We start from the raw sequence: 17571 nt of genomic DNA, 5'->3' as shown, positions 1-17571 counted from the left end.
GAGGTTAGTAAGGTCTGCCACAAATCATGTTAACAACTTCCCTGTCGCCTGATCCCTGGTTACTCATCGAGATGGCCTTTACTAGAAAAGATGTTCTGCTTGATTTCAGAGCTGGAGGAGGGGCAGGAGGGAGAAATTTTTTGGAGCTCTACATAGGTGGGATGTAATCCTCAGCTTTTGCTCTGGCTCAGTGTCCTGAATTCTGAAGGTAGCAGGAGTCTGAGACTATTCAAGGGACACTGACAGTTTAGCCTCCCCTTGGAGGAAGCATGGTCTTAGCCCGGAACACTGCCAGCTGTTTATCTGGAGTGAGATGGGACCAAGGGAAGTTATTGGTAAAAGTTGTGCCTGTCCCCCATAAGGAAAGTAATCCATCCTTTAATAGGAAAAGCCATGGCAGTGATGAGACAATGGCAGTGACATTCACAGCCTCCTTCGAGGACTGAATGTGGAGGCCCATTGCCAAGAATGACAGCCAGAGGCCTTAGGTTCTTTTCCTATCCCAAGCTGGCTTACTGAGTGATGCCAATCTTCTGAAGATGCTGGGCAGTCAAATGAAGACTCCTCAGGCAGACTCCAGCACACAGATGGGGTCATGTTCTAGACATAGGTTTGGAACTTTAGGCTCTTTTTGTTAGAAACTAGCACTCTAGGCAGCCACTGAGGGTCCCAGCCTAGACCACACAAGGAAACTAACACACGAGAGCGTCCCCCTTTCCCCAGCCCCATCTTGTACCACAGCCACACCCTTAGAGCAGCTGGCTTGAGATCTCACAGAATGAAGGCACTGAAGGACAGTGGAGAGGGGCCACAAACTGGGCTTGGAAATGATCACAACCAGCCCTTATTGAGCACTTGGTGTATGCCAGGCCCTGTAGAAGGATTAACTGAGACAATCCTCCCAACAAACCTGTGATGTCTGAGAGAAGCAAGGATCAAGAGGATGCCATTTGACCAAGGCCTCCGAGAGAAGTGCTGACCTCATTGTGTGAACCCAGGTCTGTCCAGATTGTCCCACCCCCGGCCAATTGTACTGCATTGCTGGTCTCCTCTGGTGATCACTTTGCTTTTGTGTTCTTGTTGACTGTTCATCCTCCCAGCACCCATCCCTCCACCTCTTTCTACCTAACTGTTAATTCCACAAGGGCAGGGACCATGGATAACTTTTGTTCTCATCATTTCTTCGCCAGAACTCAGCTCAGTGCTTGGCTCACACTCAGTGTTCAATTAAAAAAATGTGTTGAGTGATTTTATTCTGAGGTCATAACTCAGGCCCCTTGTACTAGTTTGCTCAGGGTGCTGTAACAAAGTCCCATAGACTTTATAGCTTAAATAATAGAAATATATCATCTCCCAGTTCTAGAGGCTGGAAGTCTGAGATCAAAGGTTTGGTAAAGTCAGTTGCTCCTGAGGCCTCTTGCCTTGGCCTGTAGACGGCCATCTTCTTCCCGTGTCTTCACACGATCTTCCCTTTGTTCATGTTTGTATGTTAATCTCCTCTTCTTATAAGGTCACCAGTCATATTCAATCAGGGACCACCCTATTGACCTCATTTAAACTTAATAACCTCTTTAAAGACCCTACCTCTCAGTAGTCACATTCTGAGGTACCAGAGGTCAGGATTTCAACATAGGAACTTGAAGAGGGGATATAGTTCATCCCATAATACTCTATTCATGGTGGACAGGAGTCTTTGTTGCCCTTTCTCCCAACCCTGAGCGCATCATACACACTCTGGAAAAGCTTGGGGGTGGACATTATGACTTCACTGAGATTCTGGCAAACACAGGGGCACCTTGCCATTCTCAAACCACACTCCAGAAAAGATGCTCCCCTGCCACAGATGCTGCACCCGGGACAGCTGTCAAAGGTCCCCACAGGGCAGGCGGACTTCGGAGAGGCGACATGGGCTTCAGAATGGTTTTCCCAGGGTCCCTCTGTGGAGAGTGATGGGTGGACCTAAAGCCTGAAGAATAGACAAAATATTTGTGCCCTTTTAGATTTTTTTTAAATAGACAAAAGTTGTTTTCATGAATCACAAGCCTAGCAGCTCCAGTAACAGTGGCTTTCAACAATTTCTCTGAAGAGCTCAAACTGCGTGATGGATTCAGTTTCACTGGGCTTTATGTACTGTAAAAATAGAGGCTCTAGAGGCTGGGTAACATTTGTATCATGCTGGTTACACTTAATCACAGGAGCACAGTGGGTGGGCTGGTGGATGCCAGCACCCTGGAGTTCCGGGACTCACTGGGCATAGAGGGAGGGGCGCTGGTGGAGTGCAGTGTTTACCAACCTGGGAGTGTCACTGCTTCCACTCTGGCCATGGGACTCAAGAAGGGCCCTACCTGTTTGGAATGTTGGGCCTAGCTTGGTGGGGGAGGCATGAGATAAGAGATAGCAGCAGAGCATGTAGAACTTTCTGCTACAGGACAACCATGGGTCTGGAGGTGGAAGATGCCAGAGAAAACTTTCCTGGAGAAGCCACATCCAACCTCAAGCTTACAGGATGAGTATAAATCAGTAAGGCAAAGAGCATGAAAGACAACAAAAGCAGGCAGAGGGACCTCACGTGAAGAGGCCTGAAGACCAACATGGCCATCATGATTTTAAGGAAACAGGAAGCCAGGACAGCAGAAAGGGAAAGACTTGTGCAAGACTGGAAAGATATAGGGAAGCCAGTCCACACAGGGCCCCCTAGGCCACACTCGGCGGTCTTTACTCCCTGGATGACAGCCATAGCCTCCTACCTTATCTCTTTGATCCTGTTGAGCCCGTTCTCCATATAGCAGGCAGAGAGATTGTTTCAAATAGGCTTGCTCATGGCCTCTTGCTCCCACTATTGCCAGAGTAAATCCCATGTGGCTGTGGGATTGGCTAGGCTGGTGAGGCGGGAGACAGACAGAAGTAAACCCCTGGGAAGATTTGTGTTCAAACACTGAATTATATATTTAAGAAGTTGTATTAGGGTACTCCAGATACAGAATGCATAGGAGATAAAGCTCTACAAATACAAATATACCTATCTATACATATAGAGATATAGAAAGATATTGATTTATCCTAAGGAATCACCTCATGCAATTGCAATTATGGAGTCTGGGAAGTCCCTCACAATATGCCCTCTGCTAGCTGGAGTTCTGTGAAAGCCATTGGTATGAGTTCTAGTTCAAAGGCAGGGGAAGATCAATGTACCAGCTCAAGTCCTTAGGCAGAGAGAGAGAGGGAAAGGGAAAAAGATGTGTGTTTGTGTGTGTGTGTGTGTGTGTGTGTGTGTGTGTGTGTCGGGGGTGGGGGGCTGAACAAGTTTCTCCTTCTTATACCTTTTGGTTCTATGTAGGCCCTTCATGGATTATAGGATGCACACTTACATTGGGGAGGGTCATGTGTGTTACTCGGTTCACCAATTCACATGTTGATCTCATCTGGACACAGCCTCACAGACACATCCAGAATTCATGTTTAGTTAAATATCTGGACACCCTGTGGTCCAGTCAAGTTGACACACAAAATTAACCATCATAGAGGGAACAGAACCATGTACAGTGACTGAGTGGGTTGTGAGAAAGTTGGGAGGACCCTCACATGTGAGTTTAGGGGCTCAGACAGTAGGATAGATGGTGAGCCATTCTAGAAGGTTGAATAGGTTCACTTCCACTGGAGGAAAAGTAGGTTGCTGCATGTTGAGTGTGTGGTGTGGAGTGTCTTAGGGGAATGAAAAAGGGAGGTCTAGGCTGAAACAGCAGATACTGGAGTCACTTGAGGTACCACGAAGATGCTAAATGAAGTCTGGGTATGGGCTTGATGGGCCAGGCAGGCAGGAGAGTATAAAGTCCTAGAAAGCAAGGGAGGAGAGTGTTTTTAGCAGAAGAGAGAGGACAGTAATACAAAATGCTTCAAGGAAGTTGAGTAAGATGAGTAAGATGGATTGAGCTGTCAGAAGGGCATTGGTGACCTTGGCCTGGGGCACTTTTAGTTTAGTGGTGGGCCAGAGTCAGGTAAGCAGAGGAACGTCTGGGAGGTAAAAGGGTGGAGACAGAGTTGGGGCAACACTTTCCAGGAGTTAGGCTTCCCTGGTGGCTCAGGGGGTAAAACGTCTGTCTGCAATGTGGGAGACCTGGGTTCGATCCCTGGGTCAGAAAGATCCCCTGGAGAAAGAAATGGAAACCCACTCTGGTATTCTTGCCTGGAAAATCCCATGGATGGAGAAGCCTAGTAGGCTAGAGCCCATGGGGTCGCAAAGAGCCGGACACAACTGAGCAACTTCACTTTTCCAGGAGTTGAGAAAGGATAGTAGCACCAGTGAGACAAAACACCATGGTAAGAGAGTTGGGTTCCTTAATATTTGTTTGTTTACCATTCAGGTCATTTTTATTCAATAATTATGAGTTTCTACCATGAGGGACACAGTGCAGTAAGTGCAGGGGAGACAGAGAGAGGCGAGCAAAGCCCACAAGGTCTCTGCCCTCATGGAACTGCTATCAAACGCTGAAAAGGATGTGGCAATATTTTTGTGCTGAAGAGAGTGATCCTGGAGAAGGGAGTAGCCAAATGCCCAGGAAGCTGCATAGATAAGTCCCTGATAGAGCTGAAGCTGAGCACAAACATGAGGGCCACCAGCTCTGCCAAGGACGGCCTGCGGGCAGTGGGCAAATCCCATGGTGCCAGCTTCCAGTGAGAACTCTGCTAGAAGCTGAGTGCTTCACAGTCCATGGCCCCTTCCCTGCCATTTTCTGGAGGGATCACCGAGGTACATTGCCTAGGGTCACACAGACACTCTTGAGGAGCCATGGCAGGAAGGGCAGAGCAGTGGGATGGCAGAGCCTGGACTCTGACCCACCCCATCCCCCCTGGTGTGTCCTACTTGTGTTATGACCTGTCTGCTGGCCCTGTCTTGCAAGAGTAAAGGGCAGGGCAGGGCAGAGTGGATCAGGGGCAAGAGGATATTTCCTGAAACTCTCATGAGTCATTTCCTCCCTTGGGCTTCCTCCTGTTCTGTCCCAGGGTCCTTCAGTTAAAGACAGGGACATAGCCCCATGGATCTGCATCTAAGCCCTGTCTATGAATTGCTATGTGAACTGACTCACAACCTGGTCCATCAAGGGCCCCAGATTGTCTGTCTGTAAAATGGAGGACCCTGGGAAGAGGATCAGCTTTGTGGATCTTTGGAGACCTTGTCATTAGTTTGCCAGGCCTCTCTCTCACTCACCCGGGGTTATCCTCTCTGTGTCTTCCTCCAGGTCAGAGGGGCTGCCGCTGGATGTACTTTTGAGGCTTCAGCGTTTGTGTCTTTACAGAACTTTTTCCACCTCTCCATTATTGTTCCAAAGGAACAGGGGCCATGTTCCTTTGGCCCCTGACTGTCTTGAATTCTACAGACATGTCACATTTCTCTCACTGGATATGGAAACAGTGGAAAGCAGGTGCAGCGCTCTGTGACGAGTTACCTGGCAGGCAAGGCCAAGGACTTGGTGAGGTCACCTGGTCCAACCTCATCCCTGGGGAATCAGGAAAGAAGTCCTTCCCCACCCATGACAAGGATTCCCTGCACCCGAGGGACTGATAGGCAGTTGTCTATGCCCTCCGGGTTTTGGAATCTACTGCCAGCTTCTAGTGAAAGGGATTTGTGTGTCAATGGGGAGATGGAAAGGAAGAAGGAGCTGCGGGGTGAGCAGCTGCTATGCTGGGCTAGCCGGGGGAAGCGGGTAGAGGGTGAGCTTCCTGTCATCACACTTGCTCTTGGTCCTGCTTCTGTTCCACCTGCAGGGCAGTCCAGAGCTACGCTTCGGGCCATTAGCCAGCAGCTATCACCCTAAACTAGGTGGTTACAGCTCCCCCTGACTTGTCCAGGTGGCCACCCTTCACAGGAAGAGCTGAAGGGACCCAGAGCATCTCAGTGGTTCCATTCTGCAGGTAGGCTCATCAGCCAGGTCTGGGCCTGTGCCAGTGTCTTTAACTCACTTCTGCTGGAGCTGCTTCCCCCACACTCCCAGGGAAGCAGAATGTGGCAGTATTAAGGGCAGGACCAACACAAAACAATGCCCTGCTCCTGTCCCCATAGAGCCATGGACTTCCGACCCGTCGGTTTCTATCTCCCCTCGAGAACAGGAGCCCCATGAGGATGGGGACCTGGCCCCTAGCCCCAGAGCCTGACATGCAGGCAGGCTTTTTTAAGATGGTCCTTCTGGATGAGAGAAGCCCACACGTGGAAACCAAGGAACCCCCTGTCGCTTCCCACTGATGACTGTGTCCCCTGCCATTTATTTCCCTCTCTCTGCTCATGAAGTGGCCCTCCTTCCCTGGGCCAGCTACCATCCTTGAAGTTTGCTTTCTGTCCTTCCTGTTTTTTTAAGGAATGGAGGGACATCTGCCAGGCTCTGGCTTGGGGAAGGCCCTGGGGCTCCAGGCATGACCTCAGTACCAGCTGCTTCCAGAAGCAGGAAGCAGAATTGTTTACAGGTTCCTAAGTTTCATTAGCAAGTAGAGAGGAAGCTCCCAGATGCCTGGAAGAACTGGGTTTGCAGCCAAAATCAGGCTTACTAGCTGGGGCTTGATGTGGAGTTGCCTGAGACTCTGCTGTCCATGGAGCAGCGGGCAGCAGACCGTCACGCCCACTGGGTCTGAACGGCCTCTTCCATAGAATCCCAGCATAAGAAAGGGCTTAAAGAGCACTGCTCTGGGTGAAGAGGGGCTGGAAGAACCCCACCATACTTCCCTGAAACCATGAAACAGTGGGAAGCTGGATTTTAGCCCCATCTTCCATGTGCAATGAGAAACTGAGGCTCAGCACAGAGGAAGCAATTTGCCTAAGATGCTCCAGGGTCAGAGGTAGGAGACGCTCCCAGGTGTACTGACCCCAGGCCTCGGTTCTCACCACCTCCCACTTCTGCTTGCAAGGGAGGTGGGAGCAAGTAGCAGCCGTGGCTACCAGACCTCAAGCCATTCAGGAATCTCTCCACAGAGTGTGTGGCCGGCTGAACAGCTGGGAGAGGCCAGTGGTTGGAAGCTATTGGTGGGGGCAGGTGGTTGAGCAGGCAGAGAAATAGACAGACACAAGACGAGGGCAGACAGGCAGACATGCAGGAAACAGCCTGAGGTGAACCCTTGCTCTGTGGGGAGGGCGGGATTGGAGCTGTCTAGATTTCAACATGAACTTGTATGCAATTAACTGGGTTTGTTTGCTCCCCAGTGGAGGCTCTACGCTCAGGATCACCTTTAGGGAAAAAGATGATATGTTTTCTTTGGAGATGCTTAGCTTGAAGGGAGGGAGAGCTTTCACCCCCAACCCTTTCTGTTAATAAAATAGCTCTTATTTTAATAATGATTCAAGCCCTCCAGCAGTCAGTTCACAGGAAAGAAATACAGAAGATCAATAAACATATGAAAAATGCTCAGGTTTATTCATAATTAAAGCAATATAGATTCGAACAACAATGAGATAGAGATAATTTTTCACCCATCATAATAATGCCTTATGGAAAGTTTCCTAATATCTTCCACTGACACGGCTGTGAAGAAACCAGCACTTTCTTCCCCTGGCTGAGGTCCCACTTGGTCCAGCCTCTTCAGAGGGAATAGTGTCAACAGCATTCAAAACTATCAGCACGTGCACCCCAGAACCCCACAATTCCACTCCTAAGCTCCAGCTCTACAAAAACATGTTTGCAAAGAGGCATGTCCAGGAATGTTCCTTGCTCCATTGTTTATAAGAGAGAAAGGCTCTAGACACCCCACTGCCCGCGAGTACGTCAATAAACAGAAGTGCAGCAAAATACCATGTTGTGTTCAAATGACGTGAGGCAGATTTGTTCTGACACGGGAGATCCCCAAGGCACACTGTTCACTTCAAAAAGTAAGTTTCAGAACAGCACGTACTGCAAATGTATGATCTCATTTGTGTAAAACACTGCAAATACACAGACACACACATCTAAGCCAGATGTTCTCTGCACCCTTCCTCCCCGCTCCCAGGTCATCAGTCTAACCTACAGCTGGGGGAGATATTTGGCCTCCCTGGCTCTCTTGTCTGGAAGCCTTCCACTAGGGTTGAGGTCTCTATAGCCCACCACTCACACTCGGCCCTGGGCTGTGTTCCTGCCCTCCCCCCTTAGACTTAGAATATCGCTCTAATATCGCACCCTGTACCCGGGGTGCTCTCACTCTCTGGGCCCCTAAGTTTGTCCAGCCAGACAGTGGGGCTTCTGGAGTGTTTGGAATGAGAGTTTGGGGCAATTTTAGAAGGAAACTGTGGTGTTGGTGCCCAATCCAAGAGAGGCAGACATGTTAAGGTGGTGAAATGCCAAGGTTTCTGGGTGGCACTGGGGGCGTAGGGATTGGGAATGAAGTCTCCCCACCGTTTTTGCTTGGATTTAGGTGGTAGGGTACTTTGCCACCAGGGGACAGTTCTTCTGCATGCACCTGGTCCTAGTGACCCAGTGCCCAGGAGTGACCCAGGCACCCAGGGCCTGGGAGTGACCCAGGGGCTAGGGTCAAGGCCAGTTGGTAGTCAGAGAGGAATCTGATCTGAGGTCAATAGTGCAAAGTCATGCCCATACCTGGTGCTTCCCAGGTGGCATTAGTGGTAAAGAACCTACCTGCCAATTCAGGAGACATAAGAGATGTGGTTCGATCCCCGGGTCATGAAGATTCCCCAGAGAAGGAAATGGCAACCCACTCCAGTATTCATGCCTGGTGAATTCCATGGACCGAAGAGCCTGATGGGCTACTGTCCAGGGGTCACAAAGAGTTGGACACAGCCAAACAACTTAGCACGCACGCATGTCCATACTTATTCAGCTCTGCTGACTTGACCGCTCTCAAGATCAGCCACCCTGTAGGGAGGAGACTTAGTTCCACTTTCCAGTGGGGAGACTGAAGTCCAAAGAATTGAGTTCGTGTGGAGGATAGGCAGGGCATATGGCTGCCACGTAAAATACAGGGTACCCAATTAAATGGGATACTGTTTTAGTGGACATACTTCCCAAATGTTGCATGTGTGAGTGTGAGTGTGAGGGAAAGGGACTGAACCTGGGTCTCCTGCATTGCAGCTGGATCCTGTACCATCTGAGCCACCAGGGAAGCCCACATGTTGCTTACTTAGGCTAAAAAAGAAAAAAAAAAAAGCATTGTTTATTTGAAATTCAAAGCAAGTGGGCATCCTATATTTTTCTCTGTGCAATCTGGCAACCCGGGCCTGCCAGAAACCTATGGCTGGTTCCTGCTTTGCAGGCTTAGGTCCTAAGTCCCACAGAGCACACTTCTTTCTCCTAAGGTGACCCTTCAGAAAGCTCAGATTTCATCACAGCTGCTCCACCAGAGCTGGAAAGGGCTTCTCCTGGGCCCTCAGGAATGCAGGCAGGGCCTCTGTAAGCTCTGTTCTAGAGAGCTTGTTCCTAGCACTGGACAGGTGGGACCAGGGAGGGGGTTAGGCAACCCAGATCAGCCGCCCTCTCTAAGGGAGCTGGCCCCTCACTTTCTTCTTCCTCACTGTTTCCTTCCTCCCTTCCTCTCCTCCCCCCACTCCCATCCTCCTCTCCCTCCCACCTGGCCCCAGTTGTGCTTGGATTCTTTACAAATAGCCTCCTCTTCCTCAGGAGCTCTGAGGCTATTCCCAAGAGCTGAGGGTTCACCTTTGGTGGCTGTATGAGTCAGAGTTCTCCAGAGAAACGGAACCAATAGGATGCATGTATGTGTATGTATATGTGTTGTTGCACTCACTCACTGAGTCATATCTGACTCTTTGCGACCCCATGGACTATAGCCCACCAGGCTCCTCTGGCCATGGGATTTCCCAGGCAAGAATACTGGAGTGGGTTGCCATTCCCTTCTCCAAAGGATCTTCCCGACCCAGGGATCAAATGTGGGTCTCCTGAACTGGCAGGTGGATTTTTTTACCACTGACTTACTATGCATATATGTGTGTGTAAAGAAAATTTTATTTAAAGAAATTGGCTAATGCCATCATAGAACTAGAAAGGCCAAAATTTGCAGGACAAGTCAGCAGGTTGGAATGTTAGGGAGGGGTTAAGGTGTAGTCTTGAGCAGAATTTCTTCTCTGGGAAACCTCAGTCTTTGTTCTTAAGGCCTACAACTGATTGAATGAGGCCCATTCAGAGTATCAAGGATACACAATGTCCTTTACTTAAAGTCCACTGATTATAGACATCAACAGCTACAAAAAATGTCTTGATAGCAACATCTAGACGAGCACTTGAAGGAATGACTGGAGACCTTAGGCTAGCCACATGGACCATAAATGTGACCACTGAGGTCTATTCAGTAGGGAAGCTGAGGGAAAATATGACTTGGAATAGGGGGTGCAGGGCTGGGGACACTGGGGGCTCCAGTAAGCAGCCCCCTCTTCTCCTGCACATCCCTCCTTTGGTTCTCATGGTTTCTGTCCAGGCTGATCCAGGGCATCAAAAGCCATGTCCCTTGCCTGGGAACTCTGGATGGGGGAAGGCAGGATGCACTCTGTAGAGGATGCTTTCTGAAGGGGGCTATGGCCTGGACTACTAGCCAGAGCTGGCTTTGCAGAAACCATGATGGGATCTAAACCTGCTTTGGCCACTGACCGACTCTGGAGTCCTGTGCCAGCCCCTGCCTCTATCTAGAAATGAGGTCAAATCGGATGAGCTGAGAGCCAGGGCAGTTTTCCCAGGCAAAGATTCAGAGCCTATCACTTCTCCTAAGTCGCTTACAGAGTAGCAGAGAAGAAGACCTTGAATCCAGCCAGCAAGATACAGCAGGAACAGGAGGTGCTGGGTCCAAGGCTTGAACTCAAAGTGGGAGTCTGGCTCCACCCCTGTGTCCAGATATATCTTCCTCAGAGAGCTGATTTCCCAAGCCTCCTCTGAGTCTTGGTCCCTGTGCCTTCTTGGCCATTGCTTACAATTGGTGGTGATGGCAGGAGGTGTAGTCCCTAACCTCAAGGAAAAGATGCAAGTGCCAAAGGATGAAGACCTGCTTCTTGGAAGCTTTAGGGATAACCAAGAGCGCTCAGTGGCAGCAGGTAAGGAGCCCCCGTAATGTCCCTTCCCTTGGGTATCTGCACCTGTGCATGTATGTTAGAAAATGCACAGGTGTGGCTTGGCAGAAGCATGAATGTGTGTTTGCATGTATTTGTGGGTACCTGTGTGTGAGGTAACGGGATTGATAAAGTGAGTCTTTTGTAAAAGCGTGTGAGGGGGAAGGTTGGATGAACACCCCTCCCATTGCAAGCCACCAATGGGTCTTATTGCAAAACACTCAGTGGGCTCAATTTATAAGATCATTCAAAGCAATTCTCTCTCCTAACCTTCCAGTACCTTTTTCTGCCCTTTAGAGTAAAGCTCCTTACCACAATCTACAAGATCCACATAAGGTCACCTCGTCAATATACTTCCTGCTGTGGCATGCTGACCCAGTCCACAGTGCCTTTAAGCCTGTCCTGTAACATCCCAAGACTCTTTCTTCTTCACAGCCTTTGCACTAGGTGTTCCCTCTTTCCCAAGATTTTCTATGGCTGGATTCTTTCAGGTCTCTGCCTCAATGTTGTTTCTGACTTTTCTAGAAGTATCCCCTTCCTTCTGTCTTGTTATCCTGTTTTTATTGTTTTGGGAACATGCATCTCTTGATTTGCACTGATGGATTCTTTCCTGTAACCCCCGCTCTCGTCACCACTTTCTTTGTACACAGACAGACAATCAATTTTTTATTGGTGTGATCTTATTTCTTGGCCATTGCTTGCTCTTTAAGAACCTAGCCCAGAGCTTGACACTCAGTAAACACTTACTATATTTTGAGTACATGAAGAAATTGAGATCTGAGATTAGCCAGTAGATATCAGAGAATGGGTGTTGAGTGCTTCCTAAGATGTTGGGGGACCCTATCCTATTTTTTGGTGTGTTCTGTGCCCATGAAGCCTTGGGATAGCCACTATGGGTGTTCCTTGGGCCTCTGTTCTTCTCCCTAGAAATGAAGGAGCATGTGTCTCAGTTGCTGGGTGCTTCTCAGCGGCGACAGAGGGTGGATCCAAAGGCTGCTGGCTCTGCTGTGGTTTGGAATACGGCTGCAAACCAGTCCAAGAAGATGGTACTGTATGGCATTTGGTGTCTAGCTTGAGTTTGGGGGAGTTTCCTACAGTTGTAGCAGCTCTGGTATGGAGATGGTAGGTCAAGCAGGGCAGATGTTGACTTTGGGGGAAGGACAAAGCTCCTGTGTACTGGGCAGGCAAATGAGGGCAACAAGGTCTGGCAAGAGATCATGGCCATTCTTTGTTAGTTCAACCTTGAGGGTCCAGAATGTCTGAAACACATATTGCTTGGGGAGTACATATCTACTTTCTTTTATTAATAAATGAGTAAATATATCTATATTTGAATCTCTATATGTATATATGTATATATATGTTATGTCTACTTCTCTATATATATATATTTCTATATAGAAATATGCAAAAGTATAAAAATCATTATATATATATATAGTTGCTGTTTAGTCTCTAAGTTATGTCTGACTTTTTGAATCCCCATGGACTGCAGCATGCCAGGCTTCCCTGTCCTCCACTGTCTCCCAGAATTTGCTCTAATTTATGTGCATTGAGTCAGTGATGCTATCTAACCATCTAGTCCTCTGCTGCCCCCTTCTCTTTTTCCCTTTAATCTTTCCCAACATCAGGGTCTTTTCCAGCGAGTTGGCTCTTTGCATCAGATAGCCAAAGTACTGTAGCTTCAGCAACCGTCCTTCCAATGAATATTCAGGGTTGTATATATATCTCTAAGCATATATAAATATAGATATACATGTATCTATATCTATCTTAGGGCTGGGACTAGGGTAAGGCAAGTGAAATGCCTATGCTCTCTGGCTACGAGGAAATCCAGTCAATTGAATCTGAGCATTTTGTAGCCAATTATTTAAGTTACATTTTATATGAGTGAGGGAATGTTCTAGAAAAAATGGTGGCTGTGCTGATGCAAAGGATACTGGGAAAAGGCAGCCATTTTGGAGAAGAGGAAGTCCTGACTCTTCTCGGGAATCACATGAATCCCATCATCCTTCTGTAGCCAATTCTTTTAACTACATTCACCTTGGGTGACAGAAAGTTTTAGAAGCATGGTTGTTAAACCATTACACGTTTACTGGGAAAAGACAACACCTTTGGAGAGGAGAGAGACCTGACTGTTTGAGGCAATCATGAGAGTCTCATGTTGTGTAGCCCATCTGTTAAGTAAGCTACTTTTGCTGCCGATGGGCAATTTTAGAAACATGGTTGTTGTACTGTTGCAAAGGTTATAGGAGGTGGAGGGAAGGCAAACTGACTGGAGAGGCAGGGAGACCTGATGTTCTAGAAAATCAGCTGAGTTACATTTTGTTCCCTTGTAACGAATTTTTTAAATTATGCTAACCATTTGAGGGAATGTTGTCGAGAAAATGGTGGCCATGTTGTTGCACTCAGTTCAGTTTAGTTCAGTTGCTCAGTCGTGTCCGACTCTTTGTGACCCCATGAACCACAGCACGCCAGGCCTCCCTGTCCATCACCAACTCCCGGAGTCCACCCAAACTCATGTCCACCGAGTCAGTGATGCCATCCAACCATCCCATCCTATATTGTCCCCTTTTCCTCCTGCCTTCACTCCCTCCCAACATCAGGGTGTTTTCAAATGAGTCAGCTCTTTGCATCAGGTGGCCAAAGTATTGGAGTTTCAGCTTCAACATCAGTCCTTCCAATGAACACTCAGGACTTATTTCCTTTAGGATGGACTGGTAGGATCTCCTTGCAGTCCAAGGGACTCTCAAGAGTCTTCTCCAACACCACAGTTCAAAAGCATCAATTGTTCGGCACTCAGCTTTCTTCACAGTCCACTCTCACGTCCATACATGACCACTGGAAAAACCATAGCCTTGACTAGACAGACCTTTGCTGACAAAGTAATGTCTCTGCTTTTTAATATGCTGTCTAGGTTGGTCATAACTTTCCTTCCAAGGAGTAAGCGTTTTTTAATTTTATGGCTGCAATCACCATCTGCAGTGATTTTGGAGCCCCCCAAAATAAAGTCTGACACTGTTTCCACTGTTTCCCCATCTATTTGCCATGAAGTGATGGGACCAGATGCCATGATCTTCGTTTTCTGAATGTTGGGCTTTAAGCCAGCTTTTTCACTCTCCTCTTTCACTTTCATCAAGAAGCTCTTTAGTTCTTCTTCACTTTCTGCCATATCTTCTTCACTTGCATTAAATATGGGGAAAAGGCAGCTGTTTTGAGGAGGAGGGAGACCTGATTGTTTCATGAAATCACTTAAGTCTAGTAGTTCTGTGGATGATTCTGTTAGCTATATTCACCTTGGATGTGGGCAAGTTGCTTATGTTCTAACTTTGATGTAGAAGGTGAGGGCACTGAGAGGGATTTAATTAATCTCTAGATTAATTAGAATTGCATGTTAGAGCTAGAGGAATATACCTTTAAAAAATAGAGTCCTTATATTAATTGTACAAATTAAATTTAGACATTTAGAATTAAATGTATCAATTCTATGTATTTATTCATTATTTATTTTTGAGTAAAATGTTAAGGGAATGCTATTGCCTCTGAGAGAACCACATGAAAGAAAAAAATCATAATACTACTCTGCTCATTTGGGAAAAAAGATGTAGTGTGCCTTAAAAAATATATGAAAATAAAAATAACATTTTTTGGAAATAATTGACAGAGGGAAGCTGCACTTGCTGCAATTCATAGATTTAAAAAAATCCCCATCAAATGTAAATAAAAATCTGATGTTTTGAAATGTATATAACTCTAAGTAGAGAGTTTCTAAAATTAAAAAGAAAAGAGAAAAAAAGACAACTCCTTTGGACAGTTAGACCTGTCAAATGATTGGTGATCACAAGTTATCATCAGGCTTGCATATGTTGTTAAATTAATTCTTATGATATTGATGTGTTAAAAATAAAATGTTTTACCTCAAACAAACAAACAAACAACACATCCTACTCACTCATCATTATTTTGCCTTCAACTCTCTCAAAAAGCATTTTCTCCTTCTGATCCCAATCTATAAGAAAATCAAGGGGGTGGGTATGGAAATTTTTCTAGGAGAGACTCTCCATCTAATTCTTCTTTATAGTCCTGGAGTCTTCCTGACACACACTGTCCTTTTAATGCTGTTTTTGAGGTATCTTACTGCTTGCAATGCAGGAGACGTGGGTTTGATCCCTAGGTCAGGAAGATTGCCTGGAGTAGGAAATGACAACTCACTCCTGAAGTCTTGCCTGGAGAGCCCCATGGCCAGAGGAGCCTGGTGGAGGTGGGGAGGTGGCAGGCAGCCAACTTGTGTGACTCCCAGGCTCTTCTGATTCTGGAGGATCAGGCACCACATGACTCCCAATGGGGTGTGCTGATGCTCCCAGACAAAGTATGGGCCCAAGCAGGATACTTTGACTGATGGTTCCTTTCCCTAGGGGCCGCAGCTGCAGGGAGTTGGAGTGGTGGGAGAACAAGGCGATGGCGGTGCCCTACCCCAGGAGAATCCTGGCGGCTTCCAGGGCATGAGGTCCCAGTTTGAGCGGTAAGAAGGATCCCATGGACCCTGCGGGAGAGAAAGGCCAGGGCTTTGTGGGCAGGGACCCAGGGAGTTGGCAAGCAGACTGCCCAAGAAGGAGCAGTGAACAGCTGGCCATGCTTGGAGTATGGGGGCTCTGTTGCCTCCTCACCATAGCCATAGAGCCCCCTGGCCCCTTGCCTGTTCAGGGCCTCCTAGCATCCCACAGCTGGGCCAGCTCCCAGCCCTCAGGCTTCAGGACCTGCGACCAGAGAAGGGGAAAGCTCCAGGCAGACAGACTCACGGTCCAGAGGAGTCCACAACCTTACCCATCTGCCTTTATGGCTCTCCTGGGACCACCAGAGGCTCTGACTCTCTGTGTTTTATTTCCCAGCCGCCGAGAGTTAAATACACTGGCTGAGATTGGTCTGGAAGAGCTCAATGAGCTAGAGATGGAGATCATGAGAAGACAGGTGAGTGTCTGATTGCCAGGGACCCACTTGAAGGTGGGAGGCAGAATCATGGTGAATGGGTGGGTGGGGCCACCCACCTTGAGGATACCCAGCCTCTCCAATCGTATTCACCTGCTAGCAGTGGAGGCGAAGTCAGACTTGCTTCCCCATTCACCCAGCCTTCTTGTCTCCAGTGTCCTATCTTGAGGCCTAGACTCCGCCCCATCTCTCTGCCTGACATGTGGGAAGGGAGAAGGGAGGAGAAGAGGAGGAAGAGGGGGCATCAGAGGATAAGAGAAGTTTATTCATAGAGAGTGATGCCAAGAGGTCTGAGCCAGGGGTCATGTTTATTCAGGCCAAATTCAGGTCTCCTTGGTTTGAGACCCCAGCAGGCATTGGCATGGGCAGGAGGGATGTCTTCCCTGGTGGCCCTCTCTGGCCTTGCATGTCACCCCATCCTGAGGCCCTCATTCTGGTGCTGCTGCCCCCATCCCCTTCCCTGGCAGCTGGAATGGGCTGGCTTCTTCCAGACAATGGGAAGAACTGGTGATGGTAGGGGCAAGGTGGCGGGGACTGAGAACACAGACCACCCAGTCTCTGGGTTCCACTGGGCCCACTCCCAGCCCCTGGTCAGCTGCTCTGCCTGCTTCTTGCCCAGAGGCCCATTTCCTCCCACAGTGCAGCAGAAGCCCTTCTTGGTCTAAAGTCATATTTTCCCCCCATTGGTGTGTTGTGGACTTGCCTAGAAGAGCCTTGTTCACCAGCCAGCTCTGGTCTCTCTGCAGCTATTCATGATTACTGAGCGTCTGCGCTACCTGGAGGACCAGAGTGCCACCTGGCACCAACGGGAGGTGCTGTTATTCACCATGCTGCTGTCTTCCTGCATCACCAACCTCTGGCTGTGGATGCGCCAGTGATGTTTCCTGCCAGTCCGCCATGCAGCTAGAGCCCTTCAGTCCTCCTCTTCTTCCCTTCTCTCCCTTAGCCACCTCTGCCCAGCTTCCTTCTAACTTTCAGCAGCCTTCAACAGCATCACGACCATTTTCCACCTCTGCCCGAGGGAGGCCCTAGCTGCCGGGAGGTGGAGGAAGTGTAGAATCGTGAGGGTCAGAATGGGCTGAGATCCAGCCTCTTTGCAGGGAGAGGATGGTGGTTTCCAGTCCCCACAGTAACAGCAGTGGTATGTGCTTTCTCCTTCCCTGTCAGGGCTCCATGGTGACCATCTTGGAGTTAGACCTTGCCTCTGGGTCCTCAGTGTCTCTTCTGTTCCATCCTTGGCAGGAGCTTGGCTGTGTCTTCCCTGTTTTCTTCAATGTTGTGCTCAGGGCTCTGCACATAGAATGCTCTCAATAAAAGCTCAGCTATAGCAGCAAACCCTGGTGACTGAGTTTCTTGCATCCAGGACTCACGTGGGGACAGCCCCTCTGGACAAAATCCTTGGTTCCTCCTTCACAGGTTCCTCCTGCCTCTCCATTGCCAGCCCAGGTTGGGGAGGCACTCCTTAGGGGCAGAGTTTGGCAAAGCCCTTCCTGTGGGACTTCAGCCAGCAAATGCTTATAGGGATGTGGTTTTGCAGCAGCAGCTTGTCCTGGTTGGACATT

The 17571-nt window shown here is 48.4% G+C and overlaps 1 protein-coding gene across 1 annotated transcript; it reads left to right on the top strand.

The window, feature by feature from the left end:
- The first annotated feature begins 10809 nt into the window (after window positions 1-10809).
- On the top strand, window positions 10810-17344 carry FATE1 (fetal and adult testis expressed 1). Its single transcript, XM_025276009.3, has 5 exons — window positions 10810-11008; window positions 11951-12069; window positions 15439-15545; window positions 15913-15991; window positions 16756-17344. Exons 1-5 carry the CDS (start codon window positions 10900-10902, stop codon window positions 16885-16887), a joined length of 546 nt encoding a protein of 181 aa, XP_025131794.1. The 5' UTR covers window positions 10810-10899; the 3' UTR covers window positions 16888-17344.
- Window positions 17345-17571: the final 227 nt, after the last annotated feature.

This window comes from Bubalus bubalis, chromosome X (genome assembly GCF_019923935.1).
Source record: "Bubalus bubalis isolate 160015118507 breed Murrah chromosome X, NDDB_SH_1, whole genome shotgun sequence".
In the NCBI taxonomy this organism is placed as follows: domain Eukaryota; kingdom Metazoa; phylum Chordata; class Mammalia; order Artiodactyla; family Bovidae; genus Bubalus; species Bubalus bubalis.
The sequence above is the reverse complement of the archived record's forward strand: the minus strand, read 5'-3'. Positions and strand labels throughout refer to the sequence as shown.